Below are 16,622 nucleotides of genomic sequence, written 5' to 3'. Positions count from 1 at the left end.
ATTTAGTTATTTGATTTCATCTGAATTTAAAATTTAAATATCTACAAAGGAATTGCAACACTTATATATTTATTATAACTTGGAGTTTTGGTAAGAACTACTGAAAAGAAACCTTGAATTTAATTTTCAAACATTAGCTATTAATATTGAATATTTTAGCGTTTTTGACTAGGTACAAAATAATTTACAAATATTTGTAATATTATCAAATTTGAACTTTAAACGCTTTTAGAAAAAATTGTGGATTTATATTCAATTTTTATTATTAATTCCGGTAACAATAGTTTAAAAAGAATCTTGTACTAAATTTTCAAGTTTTTTAACCAAACAATTTTTTTTTTTTATCGACATTTGAAGAAAAAAAATTCAAAATTTGAAATGCCTATATCTAATAGCATAAAAAGAACCATATGATTTTGAAAATTATATTATGTACCTATAGAATATGCTAATATAAACATTTGATAAGCAAATAACATATTTAAGCGCGGTTCGTTTTTGAATTACAAGAAAAAAATAATATTGATTTTATTGAAAACTAGTCTTGCGGAAAAATTTACGTTTTCCTAAATTTTTTTGCTAAAAAACTGCTATGATTTTTTTACCTTTAACTCCCATAAGAACCAACTAGATTTACTTTCTAACAAAAAATATATTAAAAATTGAAGATATTTTACTACTCCGAATGGAATAACACAGACACACAAGAAAAAATAATATATTGTAATATCAATACATTTATCCGCTCAGAATCTAATAAATTTGTTAAAATTCTTAAAAAACAACGAAGTGAATTGTTATTCTTTAGATAGCAGACACTGGAATAGTGTGCTTTGTGTCTAGGTATACTTCAAAATATGCATTGAATTAAATTCAAAATCTCTATAAATAGTTAAAAATTGATGAAAAAAAAATGTATTTAACAACGTATTAATTAATGTTGCGAACCATTTATCTTAATTATTGTTCATGAATAAAAAAATAATAATCACTCTATTTTAAAATGTTTACTTTATTTTGTTACTTATTTATATATTTTGTACATATCTAATGGAATATGTAAGATTTTATAAAATACTGTCAAAGACTTAATGCAATTTACAATTGGTGTACAGTTCTTAATGACAATGTAAAATATTTGAACATCTGAAATTTATTTATAGAGAAAAATAAATCATAATTTTTGACAAGGTTGCTCTCTCTTGATACAATCCCATACATTTAGTAAATAGTAATCATCTGATTGTGTTATAATTCCAGACAGATTATAATAAGGGTCCTTGTAGAAATCTTATACTGGTCTCTTATATCATAAATACATTTCACATCATACACGGGCAAATATATGAAATTTAACTTGTTATAAAACTATTGTATATATTTTTATAAATGATAAATATTAATATTGTGATGTTTGGAACTATACATTAACTATAAATATATGACAAATATATCAATAATTGCAACATAAAACAAACAAAAATTACTTTTATCAAAAATACACATATCTCAAGAAAAATGTATCAATAATTATTACACTATTGTCGGGTCACATAAATAATCACTAGGTAATTAAATCAATATTGAGCCAATGGTCGCTTAAACATGATTTAGTGACACATGATTGGTCTATTAAATTCGTCAACTTTTATGCAACCGAGCATATTTATTACAATTATACGAACTTATATTAAAATCCAAATTATTATTATTATCACAATATTATATTATCTTTAGTTAATATTATAAGAATCTGACAATGTTTCATATACATATTTCATGAAAAAAAGACTACACTGTAATCTGACATTTAAGTACTTCAAATACCATAATAATTATATTCTAGAGTCATTTATACCTCAACATTTTAAATATATCATACATAGTTTTGTATTCTCGTAGTGATGTACATCAATATTTTTAATGGAGGGAGGGGATTACATTCAATAATATTTATTTCCGAAGTAGGTATGCATAGCGAGATTTTTTTTTTTTATGCAGAACAATATTTTACTTTATTTAATGTTTTCTTGCTAACTCGTCATTGACCCTTTCAGAAGATATAAACATACCATGAATCATGATATACTTGAGAACATGATCAATCCATTTAATCAGTCCTAGATAGAGGTGAATACAGGATTAAATTTTAGGGAAGGGGCTTCCTAAAAAAAATTACTTTTGAGCCATGTTCTAGTTCACGTGTTCCTAAAAATATGAAAGAAATGTTTAAGATGACGTTATTAATTTTATTGTGGTTAGATCGTTAATATTAATTACCTATAGATAAGGTACCTATAGTAATTATACTATTATAAATTTAAATTATTTTATTCTAAAATAACTTTTATAATACAAAATCTAATCTACACTTATTTAATTAATTATAACGTATTATTGCACAGTTTAAAATAATTGCAGCAATTAAAAAGACTGTTTAAGAGGTCTGGGGAAGGATGAAGCCCTTAGGCCCCCCCTGGTTCCGCTACTGGTCCTATGTACATAATTCTTGGACCTGGAGGAGTTGAATGTTTAAGACTTTCTACCCCCGTGTACATGCCACTACATCCTTGTTTAAATAACTTACACAGAGTTAAACAAAAAATTGATTGATTTAAGGATTCACTAAATTTAATGGTTTGTTAAAGAGGTATTTTTTTGCGCTTATGGACTACAGCCCAAATTTTGGGTGTTTTAATCATGTTTTCATGTTTTAGGGATCATTAGTTTATTGATTTATTGAATGATAAGTGATTATTTATGCAACTAGGCATATAAGACTATATTTTCTTATTAGTAACATGATTATTAAATCATTATCAAGTATATTAACACAATATGAGTAATACTACTACTACAATAAATACTAAAATTTTATATTCACTGCAAACTAGAGTTATAATACATAATCATAGCACAATTTTTTGTTATTTAAATCTCTTGTTAAGAAAATAGATTTAAAAAAAAAGCTATTTACAAATTGCAATTAAAATAAATAATTTCAATAAACCCTCTGTAGAACAATCATATTGAGAATACAAAGTATTATGTAAAATATTAACACTACTAAATATTTAATTACAACAGGGCATTTTAAGAGTTTAGGTACATCATGGTAAATATTTAAAGTCAAATTAAATGTTAGGTAATTATAAAAATCAATTTCAAAATAATAAGATTCAGTATATAAAATGTTATTTTGTATATCATTGCATATTTATAAGTTTTTGATAAAAGGCATATTTTGATATAATCAGACATTTAAAATTTGCTTAAGTTATTGTTAAAAATGGTTTAAATTTTTAATAAAAGTATCTATTCTCTGGCCACGAGAGAAGTAAACCGTTTCACGCATGTCGACTGACGGCAGCAACCGTTCCATAGCATTGTTTCTGCCACTATGTGACAAGTCAGCGGTGTATTACAATGTGTATACAAAGAGTCACAAATGATAAATACTATACAGAGTGATATATCATCAATAAATTCAAACAATTTTAAAAATTCACAGCAAATATTAAAAAAAAAAAAAAAACACGTAGACTTAACAGTTAACGGTATACAGACGCAGTGACACACAATAAACGTTATAACTTAAATTACGTTATGTCACACACTATATTGTGTTGCCGACATATATTGTAATCGCTTTCAAAGCTTATATCAAAAACAAAATTTGTTTCAATATTTTAAAAATACTACAAAAGTACAATTACATATAGCTTGAGGCATATTTATAAGGTATTGGGACATTTCCCTATAAGGTATTTTCCATTCTATATGTTTCCCCATCCAATACACTACATTGAGATTGACTTGAAATAATAAAATTAATTTAAAAAATATATAAAAAAATTTAATGCATAAATCATTTAAGAATAAATATGATATAAAAACACATTATTTTTGGTATGTGCCCTTCACAGCTTTTCTTTGGAACCTTTTAAATAATTTATAGACATATTATATCAAATTTCCTTGTATTATATAAAATAACACATTATAACAATAAACGTATTGACAATAAGTTTATCAGTGCATCACTTGGTTTTGTACCAATAATAGATTTCAGTATTAATAATAAAAAAATATATAACAAATATGTTGTTGTAAAAATCTCAAAACTAATTTAATGTATTGGATAGAAAAACATATTTTATGGGAAAGTATCTATGAATCTGATTTTTTTAAGTATAATGAACAATTTTACAGCATATTTGAAAATTTTTAGAAGCATAGTTACATACATATTTAAATGTATTTTAGTACATAAACTTATGACCCCTGGATATAACTAAATACATATGTAAAACTAAGATAGAGCTAATGAGGTAGTGCTTATTAAAAAAAAAAATAATAACAGAGAAAATCAAAACACACCCTTATAAAACATTAATTATACTCCACACAAAACAAAAATGTATTTGCACAAAAGCTGGGAAAGTTAAAAAATTTTTTCAACCTAGTTAAAGATAAGTTGTGTAAATGAAGTTAAAAAAACTAATAAAGCTAGAAAATAAGATAGTTTGAGAAATTCCTAAATTTCTAACACGAATAATAGTTAGTTGTAGACGCAGATACAAAACCCCCAAATGTCATGAAAAAAAAAATTAAATTATTATATTAATATGTCAATGATGAAAATTATAAATTTATTATAGTTAAGTCTATTATTTGTAGTTCTATGCATATTAAATAATAATAAATACATTATTTTTCGGATAGTTATATTTATAATTCGGCAATTTCTAATCGCGTCAACTGACGACATAACAGATACTGAGTGTATCTATAAATTACTAATTATTCTTAAATACTGTGCTTTTCAACATGACTACCCAATTTTTTTAAATTTTTAGCTTAAAATTTAAAGAAATATTTATGGTAACACTTATAATAATTAGAAGTCAGATTTTTATGATTTTACATATTTGTTTCTAGTATATGTAGATAAATGAGAATAAGATATCATTATGATTCATGAAATACATAATTTATAAGAAAAATTTGTTTTGTTTAAAAAAAAAACATAATTTAGGGGTTAGAGAATATTCACCATGTTAAGAGAATATTTGAGAATGTTTAATTTTTGAAGATTTTATTTTTGTAATATCAACATAATTAACATATTTCACGTATATCGGCATTTTGATAATTACACAATATTAACTATATGAATTCTAGGTTCTAATAAAAATTAATCACAAGATATTTCTCCAGTGACATCGGTTGATATTGAACAGTTCTCAGCCTATAGAAAAACATTCTTACAAATCAACATACTAAAATGACATCAGAACACATGGAACAATATATTATAGATATTATTTGTTATTGAAAAATGAATTAAATTTAAAGCCAAATTAATAACACAAGTTAATAAACAATAAATTTAAACTGAATATATTTTTATTTTTTTAATATTTAAAGAATATTTTTCATTTTTAAGGACATAAAATATCATATATCTGGTATTTTAAAAGAATATTCAGAGAATATATTGCCTGTTTTAAACGACATAAAAACATCATATTTTAAGGATTTTAAGAGAATATAAATTCAACCTCTACAGTTATAATATTATAAAATTATTGAATAATATAAAATTTCCCATTCCTTAATAATTACTCTGAATCGGCGCCTGGTTAGTTGATGAAAATAATAACTTAAGTTAGAATAGAAATTAGAAGGGTTTTTTTATGTTAAAAATATAAATTTATGAATCTGTTGATTTAGATGTTAAGTATTTCATTAAATGAATAATCAGGTACTAACTATGTTTATATATTATATAATAATAGCAATATAGCTATAATTTAAGCCACACATTACAAAAAACATAAGAGATTATCAAAAATTAAAATATATCAAAAATATACCAATCTATCATCAAAAAATCTAAGTATTAATTATTTATTATTATCCAGTCCATTAGTTTTACATTTTATAGAACATTGAGTTTTATGCAATACAAAAAAAAAAACTATTTATTTTTGGTTTTTAACGAGTTCAAATTAGATTACTTTATTCAACTAGTTAAGTTATAGTTATTATAAATTAAAACTATCTAGTCAAGTTAAAATAATTTTCTAATTAATTAGTACCCAGCATTGAGTTGCATAGAAATCAGTTATGTTGGCTTTAGTCTAGCAATGCTTGTCCATTACCCCATTTAAGTTTACTATCTACCTGCAGTGTACAATCTAGCCGCCAAAATTAAAATAATTTTAAATATAATTTCTGAAACAGGACTTAAAATTGATGTTAAATATTGATAAAATATAAAATTGTTAAGGATCTTTTAAAAAATTAAACACAACATTGAAATTGAAAAAAATTAACTCAGCCTTCTAGTGTTTAGACCAGGGGTGTCCAACCCGCGGCCCGCATGCGGCCCATGGTAGATATTGATACGGCTCTCACTTCAATTTAAAAACTATTAATTAATTGTATTTAATATATTAATATTACGAGAACAAATTTATCATAAGAATATAAAACTACATAATATTAAACATCAAATAAACTTTAATAGTGTTTAATACTTTTATCTTAGCATAATAGCACGGGCACACATTAATTATACGAGTGATTAGTGGATCAACTCGAGCCGATTTTGATAAAATATTTTATTATTGGAGTTATGTTCACGGCACAGATCTCGTGGCATTTATCAACAAATAAAAATAAAACACTGTATGTATAAACTATTATTATTAAAAACTATGCGACCCACAACAACTTCTACCCATATAATTTGGCCCAGACTTCACCAAAGGTTGGACACCCTTGGTTTAGATCTTCTAATCTCTCTAAGTTACACCACTGAAGAAAACATAAAATATTTTTACTTCCGATTTCAAGCCCTAAAATATTCTATTTTAAATTGATAGACTTGGAATTTTTAATGTAAAATCAATATTTTCCTAGCTTTGTTAAAATCTAAGTAGGTATAATCCCCCCCCCCCCCATCATTTTATCATAGTTGTGCGATTTGTTAACAAACATAGCAATTTTTTTAATAATACAGAATATTAAAAAATGTATAACTTTACTTAAGATAAAAATTAAATAAACTAAGACTAAATACTTTAATCCACCATGAGTAGCTTCACTGCCTTACTTTACTTTATATTAATTTACGCATTTAATTAAAACATATAATATATTGTTATGATTATTAGGGATCAGAACTTAATGCACTTCAAAAAGTACTAAATATGTTTTTAAAAATATACACTTATTATTTTTTTTTACTCACAATTATCATGAACTCTTAATTAAAAAATATTTTTATATTTTATAATTTGTACTAAATATCTATTAATAACAACTAAAAATAGTATACCAACTAAGGATTTAATAAATACGATACAATAAATCTAATGAAAATCCTAAAAACATGGTCATTCCCAAGAGATGGCAAGATGGGGCACTTGCTCCCCTAGAATTTTAAATTTGTTACTTAGTTGTAATAATTTAATGTAATAATGACAAAACATAATCATATTCTATAAATAAAATGATAAAAATCATCATTTATTTTTAAGTTAATTTTTCACCACTTCCCCTAGAAAAATGTTTAGGGACACCATTTTTTAAAATAAATACTTATTATAAAGTGTATAAGTTATTTTTTTGTCAATTTTTTAAATTGCATAATAAATATATTGTTAATCATCAAATATGCTCTAAAAAAATAGTAAAATTGACTACCCCTCCTCCAACCAAAAAAAAAAAAAAAAAAAAAAGAAAGAAAAAGAAAAAAGAAGAAAGCAAATGCATTAACTTCTAAACCCTAATCATCATCTATGAAATATTATATAAAAATATTGTATTTGTTAGTACTCCATAATCTAAAAACCACTAAATCTATTTAAAACAACTTATTTTTCTTTTTCAAATTTGTATTGAAGTTAAAAATTAATTTAATCAAAAATTTAAAAAAAAACTTATCATTCAAGTATTTTAAATTTTAATTGATAAAAAATTATTTATATTTATTAGTATCAAATTAGTTTGAATGAAAATTATATAAACAGTAAATTAACTTTTTGAGGCTACCCGAATTGGATAATAGTGGCTCATGGTGAATTAAAATAATAATTTAAAAAAAAAAAAATTGTTGATCTTAACAATAATGCATAATGTATATCTTATGAAATTATCATTGTTTAAAATTTCATTGAGAAGTAGACGGTTTGTCTGTATCATACAAGTATTTCTTATCTCCTTCTTCTTTAAGTTCATCGCGTTGTCTTTTTAAATTGTCAAGGTACTCTTGTTGTGAAGTGGCCAAAACTTTTGTTAAGATATCAATATCTTCCCACTTAGACATACCTTAGTGATTAAATTAAAGTATTAATTAAAGAAATAATTTATATAAATAAAAAATATTTACCGAAAAGATGTGGAGGTAATGTAACAAATGTAGGATTTTCTATTTCTGAACGATCTCTACAGGGAGATAAATTAGGTGGGGTTTTAGGTCCAACTGAGTATCTTGGTGGGGAAGTTCGAGATTGAAATGGTTTGACAATAGATGCAGAAGTTGCAGTTGACGTAGCTGATGACTCGTTATCTTTCTGTAATTAATTATAATCTTAATAATTTTAATCATAATTCATAATTACATTTTAAAATTTACTTTATTTCTTTTTTCATTGTCTTTTAAAAATTGTAAATAACTTTCACGCGCTATTTGTTCTTCAATTGTATCATTTGTGGCTTCCCAATCTGTAGCTCTAAGTTTATCTTCTAACATAGTCTAAACATATCAAAATATTTTTTTTTATTAAACATGGATATACCAACCATACAATAATGAAGAAAAAAAAGGTTTTTATATTAAAATTGAGTAAATGTTTATAAATATTTTTAAAAAATTTGAGTAATTAATAAACATTATTTAAAAGCATTGAATTATCATTACAAATGTTTATATTCAAGAAACTAATGCACGATTACATGAGCAATTACTAAATATTTAATAAATCGATAATGGTTTATGATCCTTTAAATATGATTTAGTTGCTAGTGATTAGTCCACTACATTAATCAATTTTTTATGCAATCCAACATAATAGTAACAATACAATAATGATAACCATAAGAATTCTTTAAAGATAGAATTTAAATAACAATTAGATATACTCAAGTACTGTATTAATATAATTTATTTAATATACTTTGATCTGTGATGCATAACATACCTGTTCTAACAAATAATCTTCACTTTGACGAACAGCATCAGTTAATAATTTTTTATCAGCTGAACCTGGTGAAAAACTTGGTAATCCTAAACCTATACCAATTGTTGCTTTATGTGGGTCTACAATACTATTATAATGACTTCCTCTTTGATAAGATAATCTAATTGGTGGATTAGAGGACTCTGATGTATTAGCTCTATTGAATATGTTAATTGGTTCTTAAACAAAAAAAAATATATATATATACAAATATTTAAGGTATAATTTCTTCAGAACTTCAAAATTAAATAAGTTAATTTACCAATTTCATAACAATAAACCTCAATTGGACGGTTATATAACTCAGACATAGCATGTATCTCTACATGGTTTCCATGAGTTCGATCTAGTCTTTTGCGAGCAATATATGTATTGAAATCTTCAGTAACATACTGCATATAATAATCTTTATTACTTGACTAAAAAATATTAAACATTAATAAAAATATTTTCGTATACAATTTAATACATGTAGAATTTGTTTCCAAAAATATCATTAAACTTAATAGAAGAAGTAAGATTTTACTAATATGATTACTGATTGACTAATTTAATTTTCTAATCAGTTAAAATATTTATAATAAAAAAATCGAACAGCATTAAAAAATGTTAAATAGGAAGAAGAAATCTATACATTAAAATTAAGATTTAAGATTTTTTTTTAAAAGATATTGACTAAGTTAAAGAAATATAGTTTGATGAAAAAGTACTAGTTTTCTTCTACTATATTAAATTACTTACAACATAATCCATGCACTGTTTACGAACTATGTCATGCATATCTTGGTCACCAAATACTTGATCTGATACAGCTCTAAACAGACACGCACCATCATCTTTCATTTGTTTCAAAACCAGATCACATTTTTTCAACTTTTTTTCAAAGATGCGATCTTGCTGAAATTTGTAAAATGTATGTTATTAATGTATGCTTATACCTCAAAACTTAAGAGAACACATAAGTGATCTCCAAATACAACATAGTAAATTTGCATTCAGTAGAACCTGTTTTTTTTTTCAGCTTTAATATTAGAGTGAATTTACCTTTAATCAAACTTGATGGTAAGAACATTATTTTTACTCACAACTTGTTTAAAAATTTAGGTAAAGAAAAAATCTAATAACAATGAAATTTTATGTCCTTTTAACATAAAATATTTATTTAAAAACAATTATGAATTATGTTTAGTCATAAATTAAACTACCACTAAATGATTGATTAAATACTTTATAAGCAAATTCACACAGAAACCTACAGACATTTTTTTTATTTAGTGCGACTTTACTAAATGTAATTCTCAAGTATTTTAAAGATAATAAATAACTGTAAATAAATTTATAAATAAAATGTATTTAAGTATTCATAATCCATATATTATATAAATACATTATAAATACAAATATCATACAGTAAATAATAAATAGGTACTTGCAAATAAGTTTCATATTATACAACATAAGAATAAATCTATAGTTACCTCAGCCCATTCCAAATCATTGAATTGCTTTGGAATTTCACCGTATTCATCCTCACTATTATAACCACAATTATCTGAACTGCAGTGACCATTCAAGTCAGTAACTCCACATTGACAAGTACCAGAACTTTGAGATGGTCTATTGTCTCTATCACGTCCTTTACTATTTCTTGTACTTCTTAAAATTATTAAAAACTCATTAGATAAAACATATGAAATAACTTTTAAAACTCTTAGAATAAATTATGGGTACATATTATAATCAGATAAAAAAAACACAGACAAAAAAAAGAACTGTGAATAAACAACATATACAAATCAATAACACAAGATAACATTTTTATTGGTTAATTGAAAAATTTAAAAACTAAAATAAAAATACCTAAGGGGACTATGGTGAATCCTACGTTTTGAACCTAAAACATTTTCAATATTTTCTACAGACCATCTTTGAGGAGACTTAATTCGTTCATCTAATGCATTTATCTGAAATAATAATAACAGTTTACATTAGTTTACAATTTATAAATAGTTGTATTTATATTACATACAAGTAGTAAGTTAAAGTTAAACAAGACTAATAACTAGGGAATGGATTTGAATGCAAATTGCATTTTTTTTTCTGAATGTCCGAAAGCATTGTTTTCCAAGAAAAAAGTTTATTTTATACATCAAAGAATTATAAAATGTAACTTTTATTTAGCATTTTTTTTTAAATGTTGTGCATTTTTATGTTTTTAAGTAATTTTTATACAAGAATGGATAAAATTCGATTAAGTTTTTATTGAATTTCATTCTAAAAGAATAAAATAAAATGAATAATATGCAACTCAACTTGACATTTAACAAAGCAAATTATGAGCATTTACCAAAATACATTAGTACATAGGAAACATCTGGATAATTGGTTGACGCAATTAATATTATTGCTCAAGTACAAAATGAAATCGGAACAAACAGAGTTGGACTAGCTCAGACAAACGACCAGGGAAATAATTTTTAAACAGACCCCTGCTCTCAGCTCACAGCCTGTGCTATGAAAAAGTTAGAGCTGAATAATTGTTTGCTCCCTCAGTGGTGTATATGGGGTGGGGGGGGTAGAGGTTTTTGTTGGTACGGCACTATTAAAATAAAGTTAATTAAAATAAATATAATATAAATAGTAGTAGTATTAAATAATATCCTCGTCCTCAGTCTTTTATATTTAAACGTTACATACCATATAATTTTGGCTATAGGTAGGCACAATTATCATAACAGTTAAATATTACTAATAATATTATATTATTAGTCTTATTACCATTTAACATATACAAAGGCTCCCGCCTGCTTATTATAGGCCCCAAATAGCCTACTGCAGCCCCATAGGCTCATTTTCATAGTGGCCTACCGGGAAAATCCCGGTGTCCGGTGGCCTAGTCCAACTCTGGGAACAAACAACAGTAGTATCAGAAAATCCATTAAAAAAAAATTAAAAGCGAAAATTGAAAAAACTTGAGATTTAAAACAATAAATCATATTTCAAATATTTTGAGAGGAAAAACAACATCTAAAGATAATACAAATCTAAAGAACTAACTACTGATTACATGGCTTGTATAAATTTTAGATTTATGACGTCAGTTGACATGGAGCATAGTTTCTCAATATAAAAAACAACATTGGTTAATAACTGTCAGGTTTATGTATAAGAATATTAAACAGCATCTGATTATACAGTGCTGTTATGAAACACAAGGTAAGATTATAACAAATGTATTTATTTATATTGTATATTCATTTTTTGGAAATAATTTTCAAGCTAAAAGGAAGATAGGAAAACTAGAAGATGATGAACATGATGCGAATAATTAATACAGGAGAATCTCGGTAATCCGGTCGTTCGATAATCCGATACGTCCAGTAATCCGGCTGTATTAACCTATATGTACCAATATGTATTTATATATAAATTTACTATCGTAAACGATAAACCGTTAGATAAAATTAAGTAATAACAGATCTAATCCTAATAAACAAAAAGAAAACTGCTCTCAACCTAAAAGATTTTTAAATCATTTTTTAATACAAGTAAAAATGTAAAATTCAATAAGTAAAAATACATTTTTTTATGAACTCCCCACTAATCCGGCGTTTTCGTTAATCCGGCAGTAGCGTAGTCTGATATGTGTCGGATTACCGAGATTCTACTGTACTTAAGAATAATAATTTATATAATAAAACAAATTTTTTCAAATAAAATTATTAAAAATGAGTTTAAAATAATTTTAAGAACAATTTAAAACAATATATTTATTATGAGTGCATTAAAAAGTATTTTTTAAAACATTTTTCTTGTTTTTTAGAGCATTTTGTAATGATATGCTCACACATCATAATTTATTGTACATTTTATTATTTCATTAAATAAATAACGGTTAAGTTGTAACACGCAGATAGTCCTCAATAAAAACCAATAATCCCTATTGATCACTGATGAGAGAAACGATTTACATTGTTTGGTCACATTATTGTGACAATATGGCGCAAACCGTGTGATCTATTTTCGTATGCCGCCAGAGACAAGGGATGGTCCAATGAGCCTCTCCATCGTCGGGGAGAAAGCCGATTTCTCTAAAGACGCGGAGGCCTTTGTTGGAGCCGCCTGCGACCCTGGTTATCTTGACCATGTCGTCTTCTCTCGCCAGTACATGAGCACCAACCAAACTATCGAGTGCATGAGCACCGACAAAATTACAAGAGCAGGCGCACCAGACAAGCGAGCAGGAGCTCTACTCAAAACCCACCACAAGATTCTGCGAGCGACAGCTTAATTTCCTTTTTTTTTAAGTTAAATCAGAATTGTTTTCTTATTTAAACGTAAGTTTTTCTTAAGCCGTATCGTAACTTGTGTCACCTTGCATCTTTCTCCGAGGAACGTACTACAGGTATTCACTGCGGCGAACCAGGTAAGGTGCATGCCTAAAATACTTATTGTTAGTACAGATTCTTTTACCATCTAATTTACATAACGGTGTATTTGATCATATTCTCGAATCACGATCTCGAAAACCTTCCGAAGAACAGGAGCAAAGTAATAACGCGAGAACAAGTATTTTTAATAATCTTTAATACCAGACTTACATACAAAGTTTGTGTCCCTTGTGTCAGTCCGGCCACTCCTCCCATAGCCATTAACTTTATTTTTATTTTTATTTCTCTTATTTTTTTGTTATTACAATTTAAATCCCTTTCCTACTAATAATAATGATTAATACAATACACCTACCTATTAATCTTAAATTATTATTGTAAGCCAATATTATAACCTTGAAAATTTCATAATTTTATTGCGGCTTAAAATAAATGTATTTGTACCATTTTTTATATTTTAAATTTGTAAATTAATAAAATAGACACATTTTATTTCACATTATATTAAGTAATAGAACTTTTAAATAATTAACTAGGTATCAATTATTTCTATAAGTAATTAATTAACAATATAAACTAAGAAACTATTATACTTAAAAGGTAACAAGCAGAGCAAAGTAAATAAATAAAAATATAGATATTTTTGAGCGTCAATTATTTGATTTTTTTAAATACGCCATGAACACTGACATTTTACACTAATATTACTCAAACAAAAATATAATATGTGTCCGATAATATTTAATTTGACAATACAGTAATAATATTTTCAATAGACTATTTTACAAATTGCAACATAAGTAATATTATGTAGACAGTAATAGTTATTTCAATCATCTTCAATTGCAAACCACAGTAGTCATAACATGATAAATATTACTGTAAACACCATTTATTTTGTTGCATATTGTGTGAATTATTATTCTATTTCAATACAGATTGTGATTGGATTCAACACATATGATTTGGAACATTCATTATTAAATACATTAACATTTTCAATAATTTTAAGAGAGTAGTTTCACTAGTTTCAGAATAATAACTGACCAAAATAAAGTTTTCTAATAGTATAAAAATATTTAGAAAAAACATAATTTTGTTATTAACTTTTACATTTAAAATTCAAGTATACCTAATTGTAATTTATTATAAGATTATGAATAAATATGCCAACCAAATATAACTATAGCCATCAGGTTTTAATTATATTTTTTACACAATATGAAATGAATAAGCAACTTAATTGTAAACAACGAAGTTTAATTTTAATTTTTTTGATTATTTTTTACAAATTTTATTAATTTAAAAATTTAAAAATTATTGACAATATTTTAGATATAATTTCTGATAGTTTATAAAAAAAAAAAAATATTAATAAAACAATTTCGATATTAAATTTTAAATTTTTAATTCAAGTGTACTTTCAATTATAATAGGTATGTTACAAGAACATGAATAAATTTACCAATCAGATTCAACCACAACCTTCAGGTTATAAATATATTTTTACAAAATATGAAATAAAAAAACTGAAAGTGCATTTCCCAACATAGATTAATATTTAAGTACAAGGCAATATTTGTCTAATGATACCATTTGTTTTTTCAAATTTTTTTGTACACTATATGTATTTTTAAAACTAACTACCTTTAATGACTAGTATTTATTTAGTCGGCTAAACTAAACAAAGCAATTTATTTCAGTACATAGATAGCTGGCAAAAATCTAAATAAAATAACACAGCAGATAATCGTTTACCTGAGAATGAGCTTGAGTTGTTGGATGAGGTAAAGCATGACCGTGTGAGCTCGATGACGGTTCACATTCTTCTAACAGGGCCTGAGATTTTTTTTTCGATAAAACCGTCATGTTAGAATCAATACGCGAATAACGGTGGATAAAATAATAGAACAATTAAACAATAACGCCTGGTTAAGTAAAAATAAAATAATATTAACAATATTAAATATTAAAACCGCGATGAGCGCAGCCTGCTATGTGTTTGAGATCGGATAACACGCAAATACGCAATTCAAAACAATAACATATTCTAATCTTGAGCGTTTGCGATATTATACATTATTATTATAATATATATTACTATTAATCGCGATGACTACCAGTTACCACCGACTGTTGGACAACGCTAGTAAATAATGTTAATGTTGAACGTAGGTGGGTACCCATACGGTCATACGATGTAATGTATGTATCATGTATGGTGTATACATTAAAATAATAATACACAAAGTTTTTTCACTACCCATTTAATGTATTCGATCGGAACTGATAATGCCAGTTGATAAAAACGATTGCGTGTGAGAAACTGATAACGGCGGCGGCGACACGGCGATAACGGGCGGTTTCCAAGGGCCGCTGGTGTCGCCGCGGTCGGCGGCTGGCATGCGATCCGTGTGACCGCGTTCACCGTTCGGTCTCGCGTGTTCTAAACCACACCGACACACCGTCGTCCATGTTGCGTATATTGCGTAACACGAACATTGAACAGACGCGGCGGCGGTCGTGTGTGCACGTGCAGTGCTTCCGCTTGTACGTGACCTTCGCCCTCGCCCGTTGGTGCACAGCCGTGTGGGACACCGATCGATCGTTTCGCTCGCGGTGGTCCGTGCCGCAATTTTTCGCGGTTCCCCTTGATCTCTCACCCTTTCCCGATGAATTCGCCTACCCATGTCATAATATTGTTATCATGTAATAATTGTAATAATTGTATACGTGTTGGCTGCAGTGCACCGCCCGCCACCGGCCCACAGCTGTTGGCCGAGGGGCCTCCGCCTATTAAAAACAATTATTAATATTTAATTACTCCGTTTGTTGCTAGTTAATGAAGTACAAAATACGAGAACGATCAATGATATTATTATAATACAATAAATAGACAAATATAATGCATCAATGGCTGATGCGTAGAGCCCATAGAGGCCCCAAGTTTTGTAATTGTATATTCGGTTTTTCTCAAAAA

The 16,622-nt window shown here is 26.4% G+C and overlaps 1 protein-coding gene across 2 annotated transcripts; it reads right to left on the bottom strand.

The window, feature by feature from the left end:
• Positions 1-8,014: 8,014 nt before the first annotated feature.
• Positions 8,015-15,914, bottom strand: LOC112596544 (OTU domain-containing protein 5-B-like). Of its 2 annotated transcripts, none has more exons than XM_025342284.1 (9): positions 15,401-15,914; positions 11,112-11,215; positions 10,730-10,907; positions 9,993-10,148; positions 9,514-9,670; positions 9,213-9,430; positions 8,648-8,767; positions 8,402-8,585; positions 8,015-8,340 (listed from the first exon to the last, which is right to left on the bottom strand). In XM_025342284.1, exons 1-9 carry the CDS (start codon positions 15,509-15,511, stop codon positions 8,183-8,185), a joined length of 1,386 nt encoding a protein of 461 aa, XP_025198069.1. In that variant the 5' UTR covers positions 15,512-15,914; the 3' UTR covers positions 8,015-8,182. The 2 variants fall into 2 exon arrangements, with proteins under 2 accessions (XP_025198069.1, XP_025198070.1); XM_025342285.1 differs by having other exon boundaries at positions 10,730-10,904.
• Positions 15,915-16,622: the final 708 nt, after the last annotated feature.

The sequence above is a fragment of the Melanaphis sacchari genome, unplaced genomic scaffold (assembly GCF_002803265.2).
Source record: "Melanaphis sacchari strain LSU unplaced genomic scaffold, SCAv2.0 Contig32_pilon_pilon, whole genome shotgun sequence".
Lineage (NCBI taxonomy): Eukaryota > Metazoa > Arthropoda > Insecta > Hemiptera > Aphididae > Melanaphis > Melanaphis sacchari.
The sequence above is the reverse complement of the archived record's forward strand: the minus strand, read 5'-3'. Positions and strand labels throughout refer to the sequence as shown.

Excerpts from the sequence above, each read along its gene's own strand:
- LOC112596544 (XM_025342284.1), bottom strand. The coding sequence starts at position 15,511 with ATGACGGTTTTATCGAAAAAAAAATCTCAGGCCCTGTTAGAAGAATGT. Across the intron at positions 10,149-10,729 it reads ATGATTTGGAATGGGCTGAG|CAAGATCGCATCTTTGAAAA; the intron begins GTAACTATAGAT and ends TACAAATTTCAG. Across the intron at positions 8,768-9,212 it reads AAGATTATTTGTTAGAACAG|ACTATGTTAGAAGATAAACT; the intron begins GTATGTTATGCA and ends TGATATGTTTAG.